This window comes from Mesitornis unicolor, unplaced genomic scaffold (assembly GCF_000695765.1).
Source record: "Mesitornis unicolor isolate BGI_N332 unplaced genomic scaffold, ASM69576v1 scaffold7600, whole genome shotgun sequence".
NCBI lineage: Eukaryota > Metazoa > Chordata > Aves > Mesitornithiformes > Mesitornithidae > Mesitornis > Mesitornis unicolor.
Genome location: NW_010157511.1, coordinates 5,562 through 19,363, shown reverse-complemented (window position 1 = coordinate 19,363; position 13,802 = coordinate 5,562). Strand labels below are relative to the sequence as shown.

Here is a 13,802-nt window from a genome sequence, read left to right as displayed (position 1 = left end):
CACTTTTAGTTGCTAAATTAAAAACCAGCACTAATAAAGGAACAGATTCTTTTCTCTTCTTTGCTGTCAAATCCTTTAACTAACCACACTGGCATGAACCAAGATTCATTTTTCCTCTCTCCTCCCAACCCTAACTCTGGATCCAGCTCATTGCAGATTTTTTATTTTTCCCTCAGAAGCATCCTCAGCTCAGGCAACCTCAGAAAGGGAAGAAACGCAGCCAGAGCCTTCAGGAAGCTTTCCTATTCCATGTGGTTTCCAAGGCTCAAGCAAGACACTCAGGTTGAGGAAGCGGGAGGACCAGCGTGCTCCTGGGGCAGCCCCATCGACCCAAGAGGGGCTCCTGGCACTGCAGGGCATCCTTCAACCCATAGGCAGGATCTCCCCTTCAGATTAAATAAGGCACTGATAATGTCTGCAGGTTTCAGTAACAGCCCACAATAATTTGCAGTCTGTTATGCAAAGGGCAACACAGTGCATAATCCGAACAGAATCTGCCTAGCAGCAAGGCGGTCTCTGTTTCAGCTTTAAAATGAGATGCAACTGCTGAGATTACTTTGAATAATGGGGGTTTTGTGTAAAATGGAATCCTGTTCCTCTAATAAGGTTTCAAAGTTGGCTTCAAGGCAACGATTTAAAATCCCTTTAGATTTCAGAGGGTTTTTTCTAGTCCCTTAAAAAGGGGCTGCTATAGGAGGTACGCGGCAGCGGGGAAAGGAACATTTAATTTCAAATGTTACAAATGAGAGCTAGTTTACTGGAGGAAAAAAAGCAACCTGATGTCACCTTAAACACAAGGCAAGGCAGAGAGAAAACAACAGAACATAATTAAAGCACTTCCCAAGATAGAAGGGAGCACAACAGCAGATTGCTGTGTAATAGGGGCAGCAGCGCCTCGCACTTAGCCAATTCTGTAGGAGACGCGCTCAGCTCCGTCGCTGCTTTCTCTCTAATAAGAGTCCCTGTGGAGATGAGACCGAAGAGATGCAAGAGCTGGTGGGGCGGAGGCAGGGGAAAAGAAGTCCAAATGAACTGCACTGCTGGGCGTCATTGTGTTTGCGTGGCATTCGTCTCACTCCATGTTTACGCTGCAGCAATCAGGCTGTTCAGTGTTTATAAAACCCCTTGGCTCCTGCTGACCTTGGGGTCTGTCCGTCTGTCTAGGCAGAACACGTCTGTTGAGTGCTGCGCAGCTACAGCGGGGCAGCTCCTAGGGAAACACCAGCTCTGCTGTGTAAAAGCAGCCCAGCCAGCTTTAACGGGGCTGGTGGAGGAACCAGTCACAGCGTAAACACAGCAACTGGGAGCTTGGCTTCCCAGTCAGAACAAACACTGAACCCAACTGCGCTGGCGTACAGCATGGCTGCAGCGCTGTCCCTGGAGCCCACCTGACTTCATTTGGGTGTTTCAAGATGAGCTGCACTCAGTAGCAATGGCCACAAAGTCTGGCCTTGAGATTTGACTTCACAAAGATTGCGGCTACCTCTGTGTGGGGTTGGGTCATGTCCCAATGCCACGCTAATGCCATAGGTAAAAACATGTTAGCAAAAAAGCAAAATCAGGGTCTTCTGAGCCCCTTTTCATCTTTCAAGGCACTTTCTGCAAAGTATTTGAATACTTGGCCTTGGTACCCAGTTCCTCCTCTGAACTATACGCTTGCTACTGTATCAGGTGAGTGTCGTCCTGGAAGGAAATTCAGTTATTACAAGATGACTTGCTTTGGAGAAGATGATATTTTTATAGCATGACTAAAGTTTAAAGCTGGAAGACAATTTTCAGTCTGACTCATTTGAGAAAACCATGCCAAATGACTGAAAATTTCTCATGGGATCCTCCAGTCTGTAGTAACTTGGGATGTAGCTGCAACTTTTATTCAGGTGACATTTGATCCGATCTGGAAAACTTCACTCAGGCAGTGAACGAGGAGCCACAAAGCGTCTTTCTCACCAAGCCCAGGGATGTGGTCTCCTCACGCTCTTGAGCAGGTTATTTGAAGAACTATCACTGAAAATGTCATTTCTCACAGCATGTTCAGAACTACTGCACCTCCCACCTGGAGGAGAAAAGCCATGGTACTGAGTGAGGCAGGAGCATGGTTAGGTTCATCAAGCTAAGAAACCCCGAGATGCTTCACTTGCAGTGCTGGCTCCCTGCATCTTCCTCAAGAATTTCAGTCTTACAGTGCTTTCTGCAAGTTTTTCAGGTTTCAACTTACAGAAGAAAAACATATCATCATCAAATGACATGATGAACAACCTCAGGCTCTTCAAGTATGTACATGTATCTTTGGCCATAAAAGAAGCCCCATGTCATGGAACTTGAGTCCCTGCAAAGTATCTTGGATTACTTCAGTTTTTTAGCTAAACAGTCTGCAAAACACTTCACTGGAAAAGGAAAAGCTAAATACATCTGAAAAAGTCTTCTTGCCAGTTTGAAGCGCTTCAGATCAACCATTCTGGTCCCTGGGACCCTCCGTGGGCTGGGAACCAGCCCGCACCAGCTCCAGCACATTCAAACCATGGCGAGCAGCTGCGCACGAACATGAACAAGGCAGGCGGGGATAAGGCACCAGCAGGAGAATTAGAAAACACAGCAAGTGCGAGGCACACGCAAAGGGAACTGGCAAACTTCATAGGGGCCAGCGCCCACTGGAGCTCAGGCAGCACGGATAAAGGATTTGGACAAAACAGACAGTCCTGAGATGGAGATCCACTTCTTAGTAAGGCTTTGAGTGCATGTATTTTTTAAGTGCTTTTCTTAATTTATCAAAAAAGACAGTCTAGCATTCTTTAAACAGTTGTGATCCTTCATTCCAGTATAAAACACGTACGCAAACATGGCTTAAGTCCCATGATCGCTTAGGATATCATTTTAAAGTCTGTATTAAAAATATTTTTATCCAAATGATAAATACTTTAAAATAAGCATTTACAAAAATAAATGGTCCATTCCCGTAAGGAAGGACATATATAACTGAAATTCTGAACACACCTTGAGGCAACACAATTATTGATGAAGCTCGTTAATAAAATCTTTGGTATGAGGGTATAGTATATTAATATTCATGCACCGTTATCTTCCTTTGGCAGGTACACTATACAGACAAGCGAAGAGGCAGCTTTTCCTTAATTTCTTGACATGTCTTCCAAATACAACATACAAATATTTCTAACGTGTCTTCGTATGATAATAGGAGAAAAACCCAAGATTCTCCTGGCTTTTCCTATGACTTTCGTATCTAAAACAGAAATGAAGATGGGAGGAAAAAGAGAAAGTGAACACAGTTAAGTTTCATTCTAGCTAGTAAGCAGCATCTACAAAACAGAAAAATAAATTAAAAAAATTACTCCAGAGGAAAGCCCGTTTCTTTCAATAGTGTATACATAAACTTCCAAGATACGATGGTACATCACATCCAGGTCTGGTGGCCCTGTTATACATGGGGCATTGAGACACTGCATCAGTATGGAAAAGAGCATCAAAAACTGGATTAAAAAGAGCCTTGGAGAGCTTTAGTTGGTAATTTCAGCAAAAATAAAGACAGACCACTTGAGGTCCAAGGACCTCCACAGGGAGAAAATATGAAATGTCAGCTGGCACAGAAACATGGGGCGGAGGGGCTCTGCAATCCAGTAAAGGCTTAACAAAAATGACAGGCTGGAGCTGACACCAGTTCACATTGAGAATGAGACACACACTTCTAATGCTATGGAGAATTGACTGGGATCCTGCGAAGTGATGGATTCTCTGGGTTTTTTGGTATCGGTCCCTCAATGCTTTTCTGAAAATGCTTCTGTTAAATGCTGGTGAACCCAATGAAGGAAAGTCACGGCAGCTAAGGAAACACACGGGTTAGCCTCAGTGGTCTAATGGTTCCCTTTTAGCCTTAAATCCTGACTCCATGGACAGTTCAGCTGAGGGACTCTGATCTGGGAATGAAGGGTAATGCTGCCAAGACTTCCATGTCACCTGAAATGTCCACAAACTGGTCTGTAGCCTACAGCTCTGGGAGAAAAATAGTCAAGAACAATGTCCAACTGCTGTGACCAGGGTATGAGGAGCAGAAGCCACTAAACCAAAATGGAGTTTGGATTCTGCTCCCTATCTACTGTGTGAAGACCGGCACTTCCCACAGCACTGTGTGGAGCATCGAGAGCAAGGGAATCAGCTCTGAATCAGCTGCTCTCTTCCCCTGGACTAGCACTGACTCGCTGCTTTGCTGAGGTTGATCCACGTGGACGCATGAACGCACTTTCTGCTGAGAGCTGCTGCTCTCATGGCAACGTTAGGCGAGTGGAAGGTAGGGCTGTCAGGAGGAACGGGAGCTCTGCTCCTCATAAGAGCAGGGGCAACGGCTGTAGCTGCTTGGGCTCACCAAATTGAGCCAGCGTCCTCTGGCCCTGGCACTGGTCATGCTTCAACCAAGGGATGTGGAAGCCAGAAGGTCTGGGTCTGTATTCCTGCCCTGTGACTGCTGGGAATTGTGACCCATTGCTATAGCAACAGGAGCTCACATTGCTACTGCCTTTAAAAAGAACCCCTATTTGTGGCATCTTCAGTAGGCAAACTATCCATTATTTATATCTCAGCATGTCTGAAGTGCAACTTGTATCCTAACCTCATTAATGAATGATGACACCTTGACCCGCTCTGTTAAGTAAGCCACGTTAGATCAAGAGGTGCGCTGCTCTACCATCACGTGCTAAAGTAAGGCAACCAAGAGAAAAACCACCAGGGTGGATTACCTGAGTTACAGCAATACCAAAATAATGCGAATCCTGCAGCAACGCTAAAACAAGCAAGGAAAAACACTGGACCTAAAGAAAAGGAAAAAGGAAACACATGAAGACAGAACAGAGCAGTGGAAGTGTAACACAGTTCATAAATCGTCAATTGCTATTAATGTACATAATTAAGTGTATTAAAATGAAGCTAACAGTCACAATTATGTATGTTCTGTAGCTAATGCAGCTACGAAAAAGAACAGTTACTATACCATAATTAAATTTTACTACAGTTGACACCACTCACTGTTCACCTCTGTTCATCTAGCGACAGCCTATTAAATTTAAGTGAAAGATTCCTTAGATGTTTTCTTACTCTACAACGTTCTGCAAAAAACCCTTTAAACACTACAGCAAAATACTAACCAAACTACTGGGACCTCACCACACAGCGTAGTATTTTACTCCACAAATAGTCCCTACATGGCCAATGCACTGCCTGCGGGTAAGAGCACATCATATGAGACTGCAGTCCCTTACAAGCAGATTTTTAGGGGTTTGTTTTTTCCCCCGCAGATGTGCCACAAATTCTGCTTTCATGACAAAAGCAAATATTCTTGTTCCTGCTTACAATTCTGCTGGCAGCTGAAAAGCAGAGCCACACACACCCCTAAACCAAATCTCCCACTGGAAATGTTTCCTTCACGTGCTTGCCTGGAATTACCTGCACTTATCTCTGATGTTCAGTAATTGAAGTTCAATAAAACCTTTCTAATTGATACTTATCCACAGACAAAACCTCATACAGATTTATATCTGCTTTTTTATTATCCAATATTCTATTTGTATTTACTACTTCACTATGAATACAGCTCCAATTAAACTGCACCTGTCAATTTAAGGACAGATGTACTGCAGAGTAACAGATCGGTGGAACCGACCACGTGGACACTGGGGAAACTGCGATGGAGCAAGGACTTGGCTGCTCCTTCAGCCACCACCTCCTGACCAGGGTGGCGAGCAGCCGGACGATCTCCAGCCTGAGGCCAGTTCTTTCATCAGCACAAGAATGAACAGCAATGATTTAATTTTCTTATTTCCAAGCACTTTCTCTGTTTGTCCTATACTGTTAGCTGCAGTCAGCAGCAGTGATGTGAAAAATGGAATAGCAATTTGGTTCAATATTTGAATTAACAACAACACAGGCAAAAATACACACGGACCTAAATTCGGTTTCTGCCCCTTTTTTTCAGTTTTCTCAGGGGCACAGTTCATAGAAGGTGCTTTTATTCTCTCATAATTGTATCCAAATTTCTAAATGCAATATCAACTGAACAAAAATCATAAGAGAGTTCATTGTAAATTTAGAAAATTGCTTCACCTTTCTTTCAGATCTTCAATTTCTTTTCAAAATATCTTTCAGTGAATAAAATATTTGCCTCTGTAATCTGAGCACTGAACAGCAGAAGAGGAAAAAATTAACATGTTTTGCTAAGGAAAATATATTTAAGTTCATCCTCGCTCATTTTCCTTCCTGTCTTTCTTTTCAATTTATTTGTACTTAAAGTGGAAGCTTAGAAAAAAATTAAAATGTTGAAAGTTATACAAGAAATTATTGATGGTCTTATGCAAAATGACAGCAGCAGCAGCTGAACAGACCTTACTATTCAAGCACTGAAGAAATCATAGGAAATGAAGAGTTTAGCTATAACAGTGTAAGTAAAAATACCACTGTAAATATTGATTAAACTCTACAGGCTCTTGAATTTCCTGGCACTGGTTTCCTCAACAGCAGCTCAGTACATTTTCCTCCATTAATTCCACTTAACTTGTGACAGTAAAGACATCATAAAACAAACCATTTGTTACATGAAATGCAAATTACATATTACAATAAATTGTATCATAATCTGAAAAGCCAATCCATCCGGTGACACTGTATGCATTTATTTACCCCTGTCATTTAGCATATATTTCTCCTTGTCAGTGTCTATCTCTGTGGAATCTGTGGTTTCTAGAAACAAAAGCAACACATGAAAAGTTAGTACGCAGCTTAAGCAAACAAACGAGCATAATCAGCACATGCAAAATTCTGTAAAACGACACATTTCAGAAAGAGACCCAATTTTGACATAAAATATTAACCCCTCCAAAGGTAAATCATTGCTGTACTTAAATCTGGATATACACTGACCAAAAGACACAGGCACATGTCATTTGAATGCAACTATAAACAGCTGCAGCAACACCTCTGACCTGGTCAAGCACTAACCATGTAAGAAACAACACACTTGTTTCCCAAGGGAGGAAAGCAGGAGCTAATCCTCCCATAACGCCAGAAATTATCATTGTAATAAATACAAACTATTTCTGAGGATCTGTGCTAATCTGAACACACTCCTCTAATTCGATGGCACTGCCATTCTTTCCATTCTTGAGCAGATCTCTGGGCACTAATGTATCTGGCAGATGAAGTACTTGGAACAAACCACTTGGTGCAGATTATTTATCTGAATTCTAGCACATGTCATTTGAATGCAACTATAAACAGCTGCAGCAACACCTCTGACCTGGTCAAGCACTAACCATGTAAGAAACATCACACTTGTTTCCCAAGGGAGGAAAGCAGGAGCTAATCCTCCTATAGCCCCAGAAATTCTCATCGTAATAAATACAAACTATTTTTGAGGATCTGTGCTAATCTGAACACACTCTAATTCAATGCACTGCTGTTCTGGAGCAAATCTCTGGGCACTAATGGATCTGGCAGATGAAGCACTTGGAACAAACCACTTGGTACAGATTATTTATCCGAATTCTAGCCTCAGCTAAAGACAGGTACGGCTTCTTCTAAAGTCTGTAGGTCCTATGTGCTAACGTGTGGTACAAATAATTTTTGCCTCTATTTTTCTGCCAGTTCAAGTTGAAAAGGAGGTTGACTTTAAGACACAGTGTTCAGAAGTTAGCAGCAATAAAGCAGTTTCTGCTTTGGGCAGAAAGACCACCAGCTCCTTCAGAGGTGCTGTTGCCATATAGATGTGGAGATAACACTGTCTGCAGAACATGCGGGCAACACCGAAGACCACTGCTGACACCATAAATGGCAGAGGAATTACTTTCTTTTAATGCATCACGAATCTGCAGAACAACTTTTTAAGCCAAACCTCTTTGTAGACAACAGGGTTAAAAAAAGTAAAAAGAAAAAAAAAAAGTGAGAGTTCCAAAATTGGCTGTCAGCAGGGAAGAATGTGATACTGTTTGGTTTCAACTGATTTCCTTATTCTCCCTGACAATCCAGAGCTACGTGAGGTGTCCTGGAAAACCACCCTGTACACCAAGTCAGCAAAGGGGACCTGCCCTCAGCCAACATGGGAGGATGAGCATCAGTCTCTCATGCTAAAACCACCCCTCGGTGGGGGACAGGCCATGGCATTCAAGCAGAACAGAAACATCTGAAGCATTTTGCTGCAAAGCTGGAGAGTCACTGATGCAGAAAGGATTGCTGCAATCTGACACAGTCTGGCCTTTTTGAGGGATGTCCTCCCTACCTACTCCAGCTAAGACATCCTCACACTTCACAGGTGAGCACAGTCAAATCTCTGCACTTTTGCCAGGCTATCGCTGTGTGTGGTGGTCTGATCCTTTCTATTTCTAGTCTATGGCAGCGCTGAGAGAAATAAAAACGTTTTCCGAGTTCCTCAGAAGATCCTGGTTGGCTTCAACTGCTCTGAAGCTGCCCAAGCCATGGGCCTCACCCCCCTCTAGTGGGAATCCTCCGGCATTACCAAACATTTCGCTTGCAATATTATACTTAGGGCAAGGAAATTTGGTTCTAGCAAAAATTTTAAAGTGGTTTTAAAAATGAAAAATAAATCTTTGAAAGGATTCCCTCTGTAGAAAACATTCTTCAGATGGGCAGCTGCATGTGATCTATTACAGAACTCCATCCTGGTCATCAGTGTCCTCACCAATAATTTCTCCAATGCTGCTGCTTTCAGTTCAATCTGCATTTAGAACAAAGTCCCCATGTTAGGGATTTCCTTTTCTCCTCACATTTACAAATTCTAGTGCCAATTCAATAAATGCTCTGTGCTAAATGTGACAAACATAACAACTACTGCTGTGAGTAGCATTTGAGTAACATAAAAAATGTCTATGTTAGAGGTTGAAAGGATATAAGCCTTTAATATTAAAAACGTTCAAATCCACTCAAATGAGAAATAACACCTCATATTGAAAAGGCAGCTTTTCCTGAAGAATAAAATTGTTTGCTGTTTTAGCTTAAAGTGCTGCACAGATGTTTATCGACAATTCAATCCAGAACGCAGACATCTGTTTTAGTTACAGAACTAAAACAGACGTATTAACATAATTATCTCATTATTTCCTTCTCAGGTCAATATAAGGAAACTGATGAATCTCACCATGTAGTAGTATTTTAGCTCGGTTATTTAAATTATTCTCATTGTTCTGAGGATGGTAACATAAGAGAGCATACCAAGATACAGAGAATTTAATGACTTACAATGGTTACCGGTCACCCTTTGCATAATGCAACAGCAGCAGAACAGTTTTGGGGCACCACAAACAGCTCTGTTGTTTCTGTGAAGCAGTTCTTGGACTCAATGATCTGAAAAGTCTTTTCCAACCAAATGATTCTGTGATTCTAGCACAGGTATTTGATCTGTTCAGCCTGTGCATGAGAAGCCCTAACCCTACCTACTCACGCTGCTACCAAGGAAAAGCTCTCAGAAGTAATGACAAAATCAGATGAAGGAAGAGCACGTTTATGCCCAGTGCAAGTTTCCTTTCAGCTGGTTTGCCCAGATCGCAACATGGTCACAGCTACGCTACCTCTAGCACCCAGCTGCACTCAGATTGTCTCACTGGGATGCAGTCAGGCCTCGGCTACTGTGGACACACCTTAGGACACACCTTAAGACGCATTTTCAGGACAGCTCGTAGAAGGTAAGCGTTATTGAACATTAACAGAGCTTAAACTATCAATAAACTCTGAAATTTCTTTCTTAGTGACCACATTAAGACTTCTTAGGTTGCTCTTAACTAATAAAGGCTGCCTGCTGCCTTCTAGTCAGCCCAGCAGAAAAACCTGTTGCTCTTGAGCTCTACCCAAGTAAAAACAATTGATCCAAGACTACTTGATTTAAAAGCCTGTTCCCTTCTGCAGGGTGAATACCAGATAGAAAGCAGTGCCTTAAAGCTGCTGTGAGGCTGAATTGATAGGGATTCAAGGCTCATCTGAGATTCTGAGGCCAAAATGTGCCCAGACTTTCCCAGTTCAAGACGGTTCAGGTATGGGACAAGGAGCCCTGGAGTAACTTTGCGGCCTCCCTGCACAGGCAGGAAAACGGTGCAGTCTTCCACTGCCACATATTTGTGCTGGGAAGATACAAAGCTTTCCCTTCAAAATGAAAGGGAAACCAAAGCTGGACAATGCAGTATCTTCAAAGGTAATTACAATTTTACATGCTATTTTCACTCCAGAAATAAAAGAGGTCTAACTGTTGGGTTTTTTTAACCTATGACTTTTGGTGTAACAGTTTGAATCTCACTGGAGTGTGACCCACATGTTTAAAATTTCCCCTGGCACCTAACTGTGGAGTTTCTTAAAATTAGAAATCAATTGACCAGTGAAGCATTAGTGCTGTTAGATACTTTATAAGGACTTCTTAAACTGAAATAACTTTGCAGCTTCATTAACTTCAATGTGAGAGTTTTCTCTCAAGCTCCTCAAGTCGCTTCAGTATGCAGGATGCCTGAATGTATTTCCCATACACTCGGAACACTGATCTTTTCTCCAATTTGTTAGGTAGGAAAAAAAATTATAAAAGGAACACGAACACATAGCAAGCATGATCCCAGGTTGGCAAGTCAGGCTTGGTACTTCTCCTTAAAGAAATGAGCTCCTTTGTAGTACCGAATCAAACCTGTTTGAGCCTCAGTCCTTCTGAAGTACACACGTGTATATCTGGGGGGCAGCTTTACGGACGTCAGTCAGGCCTGCCAGCTGCACAGAACAAGTCCCTAGTGATGAATATCACAGTTCACCATTGCAAGGGCCTATGAATGTTTGCTTCCCACTAAACTAGACATACCTAGGAGATTTAGGGATTGAGGAAAAGTCAAGCTTCTAGGCCACCAGTTTTGAGCTTAACAAATTTGAGTTCTGTAATATTCTTACATGCCACAAGTCAGAACATACACAGATGAAATAAACAAGCCACTAAGAAGCAATGATTATGAAAAGAGAAACTGCTTCATACAAGTCATACTGCTGCTTTGTTGCACTTAAACTGTTTTAAAGACTTATTTCATATTTCAAAAAAATCAAAGAGTTTTAGCCTGCCTACACTAGTCAATAAATAAGAACTATGCAGTCAAATTCCCCTTCAGCTTTTGGAAAATTCCAGTCAGAAGGAACTAATGTATACCCCAAAAATTACTTAAATAACCTAAACCTCATCTGAACGAGGTTCAGCAATTCATTGACGAGGAAATCCACAACTCAATAAACTCACAAATCAACTTACTCAAGATTTTCCTGCTTGGCAGGTCATTATACAGCTGTTCAGCATTGATCTGCAGAGCCCTGTAAAACTCTTGACAGTGCCGTTCTCCTTTCTTTTGAAGGTGCTTTATCAGATCTGAAAGTCTGGTATGGAGCGATGCCTTTGGATTCCTGAACTGTAAGAGAAAAGCATTCATCAGAAGAGAGATTACAACAGCTGGAGATCCATGTGACATCACTTTACAGTATTGCAGGGAGTGAAAACAAGGAGTTTGTTTTATATTTGCTACAAGGAAGGCCCAAAAAATTGAGGGGAACCTAAAAACGTCAGGCATTGCACAGCAGTCTTCAAGACACTGAGCTCTATCTGGTCAGCACTGCTTGATGGAGAGAGCGCAGTGCCTTTGCCTTCCCTCATTATCTTTTCTGTTCTGATAAATGACAGCTCCTCTGCGTTTGATGTTTTCTCTGCATTCAGACAGACACAGTACTTGCTATTCCACAATTTCATTCTGACAGCTCTTGATAGAAAATATTAACAAATCTTAAAATTAAGTTTTATGTTTTCAGGTTTTCCCTTAGTTGCCTAGTAATGATCACCCAATACTGGAGTGTTCATCATCCCAAGATTACATGTTTCGTTGTTTCCAGCACAATTAACTGCTGCGTACCCAGTGCAACATGTACAAATTCTCAGGATGCAGGCAACATGGCAAGCAGTTGCCAAAGAAAGTGCTTTTTTTTTCTGCAGTCCAAAATGTGATGAATATTAGGAGACCTTACAAAGAGAATGAGAACACACACCCAGCCTTACACACCAATTTCAGCTTATTTGGAAAGCATCCAAAGCCATTCTCAGCAGAGCATTATGTTTCAGGCCAGTACAGCAGATAACATTTGTAGCACGCTTAGTTAGGATCAATTCCTGCTCTGAGGGTACAGGAATGCAACACACTTTATACAGCACTCCTTATTCTGACAAAAATCCCACAAGGTCTACAGGGTAGAGCTGAGACTGTAAGCTGCCTAAACACTCAACCAAGTTGACAGAAACTTGCCTGTACCTATAAGAGAGCAGTTCATTTCTGTCTGCTAAGTGCAGAAGTCACAAATTACATTTCACAGACTCTTAATGCATTTACTTTGAAGCTCTTGAGGGAATAAGATGATCTTATGATTCTATGATCTTTTAATAGTGCATGTCACGCTGTTTATCACAAATGAGTGGCTAGGCTGGCTCAGCTGATGATCTAGCACTGCTCTACACCACCAAAACACAACTTGTCCCCAAGGAGTTCAATTATGACAGAATTAGACCTATATTTCCTAATGTTAAAATACTGATACGCCAAATCCCCGAGCCTTGTGCAGACAATGAAGTCATCAGAGGGCAAGGACAAACTGTCAAAGTAGGATCTGGGAAGCTTTTAACTGAGTTTAAGTTTCACTCCAAACAAGTTTAAGTGAACTTTCTCCCTAAAAACAGCTACCCATTTTTGAAAGCTTCATGCCAGGAAGGACAGCCTTCCTCCATACACAGCAGCACCATGGGAAGATGCTACTAACTCCTTCCACAGCTCCCACACTTCTAGGTGGGACTAATGCCACCCTTCTCTACCAATAATCAGAGTTATTAATCACATTAATCAGCAACTAAAACTGGTTAAACCAATATAGATGATTTTGTGGACACAGCTGGATGCAGCAGAGATCATCTGACATGACACTCCACACCAACTCATGTGAGGAGGCAGGCATGCAGGGCATTTGGTCACACGATGGGTGCAATCCTGCCCACAGAGCGATTATAAAATAGCGTGCTTGTGCACACACGGCATCAGACGTCATGGCAGGGCCCGTGGCATTAAGCTGCTGCTGAAGAGAGTGTTTGGCATGGGGAACGTGTCAGCCCTGTGACTTCTCTGATATGAAATCCCAGCTACAACAGGTCAGCAAGGAAGAGGTGAGGAAGACTGGCTGCATGTGGCACCAAAAGTCAAGCCAGGAAGAGGGGAGCTGCGCTACTGACCTGCAAAAACAATGCAACATTCAGAGATACAGTAAAATTCATCAGCTTACCTTTTCTGCTTCTGCATTGGTAAGAATTTGGGGGTAGACTCTGTTAAGCTGAAGAATGATTTTATCAACCACTTGCTCATTCAGTCGGCTATTGCTCGTAAGAAAATACATGTCGTGTTGCAGCCGATGACAATATGACTGATCTAGAGAGAAAGTTAAGACAAAGAACAAGCCACAGCAGTTAATTAGCAAGCCATCTTTAAATTCTGTAATTTCGTTTTCCTCACAATGATTAAACAGCTAAAATAAAATTACCACCATCATGTAATTTAGAAAGCTGAACTATTTATTAGAGAAACACAACACAGCCACGTGCTTTCAAAGATCCAACTGCTTAAAATGGGCTCCTGGCTGGTCACTCATGCTGCCTCTCTCTTTCCAAAGGCAGAAGGTTCTAAATTATTTAGACGTCAAGCAATGACGGACATTTAATCAAATACAGTCCTAAAGTTGTTAAATCACCGAGGATA

General features: G+C 42.1%; 1 protein-coding gene across 2 annotated transcripts; it reads right to left on the bottom strand.

The window, feature by feature from the left end:
• Nucleotides 1-2,896: 2,896 nt before the first annotated feature.
• On the bottom strand, nt 2,897-13,473 carry LOC104534699 (chromosome unknown open reading frame, human C9orf89). Of its 2 annotated transcripts, XM_010180249.1 has the most exons (5): nt 13,333-13,473; nt 11,276-11,429; nt 6,679-6,738; nt 4,746-4,817; nt 2,897-3,238 (listed from the first exon to the last, which is right to left on the bottom strand). In XM_010180249.1, the coding sequence occupies exons 1-5, from the start codon at nt 13,441-13,443 to the stop codon at nt 3,126-3,128; spliced, it is 510 nt and encodes a 169-aa protein (XP_010178551.1). In that variant the 5' UTR covers nt 13,444-13,473; the 3' UTR covers nt 2,897-3,125. The 2 variants fall into 2 exon arrangements, with proteins under 2 accessions (XP_010178551.1, XP_010178559.1); XM_010180257.1 differs by lacking the exon at nt 6,679-6,738 and having other exon boundaries at nt 3,001-3,238.
• Between the last annotated feature and the right edge of the window lie 329 nt (nt 13,474-13,802).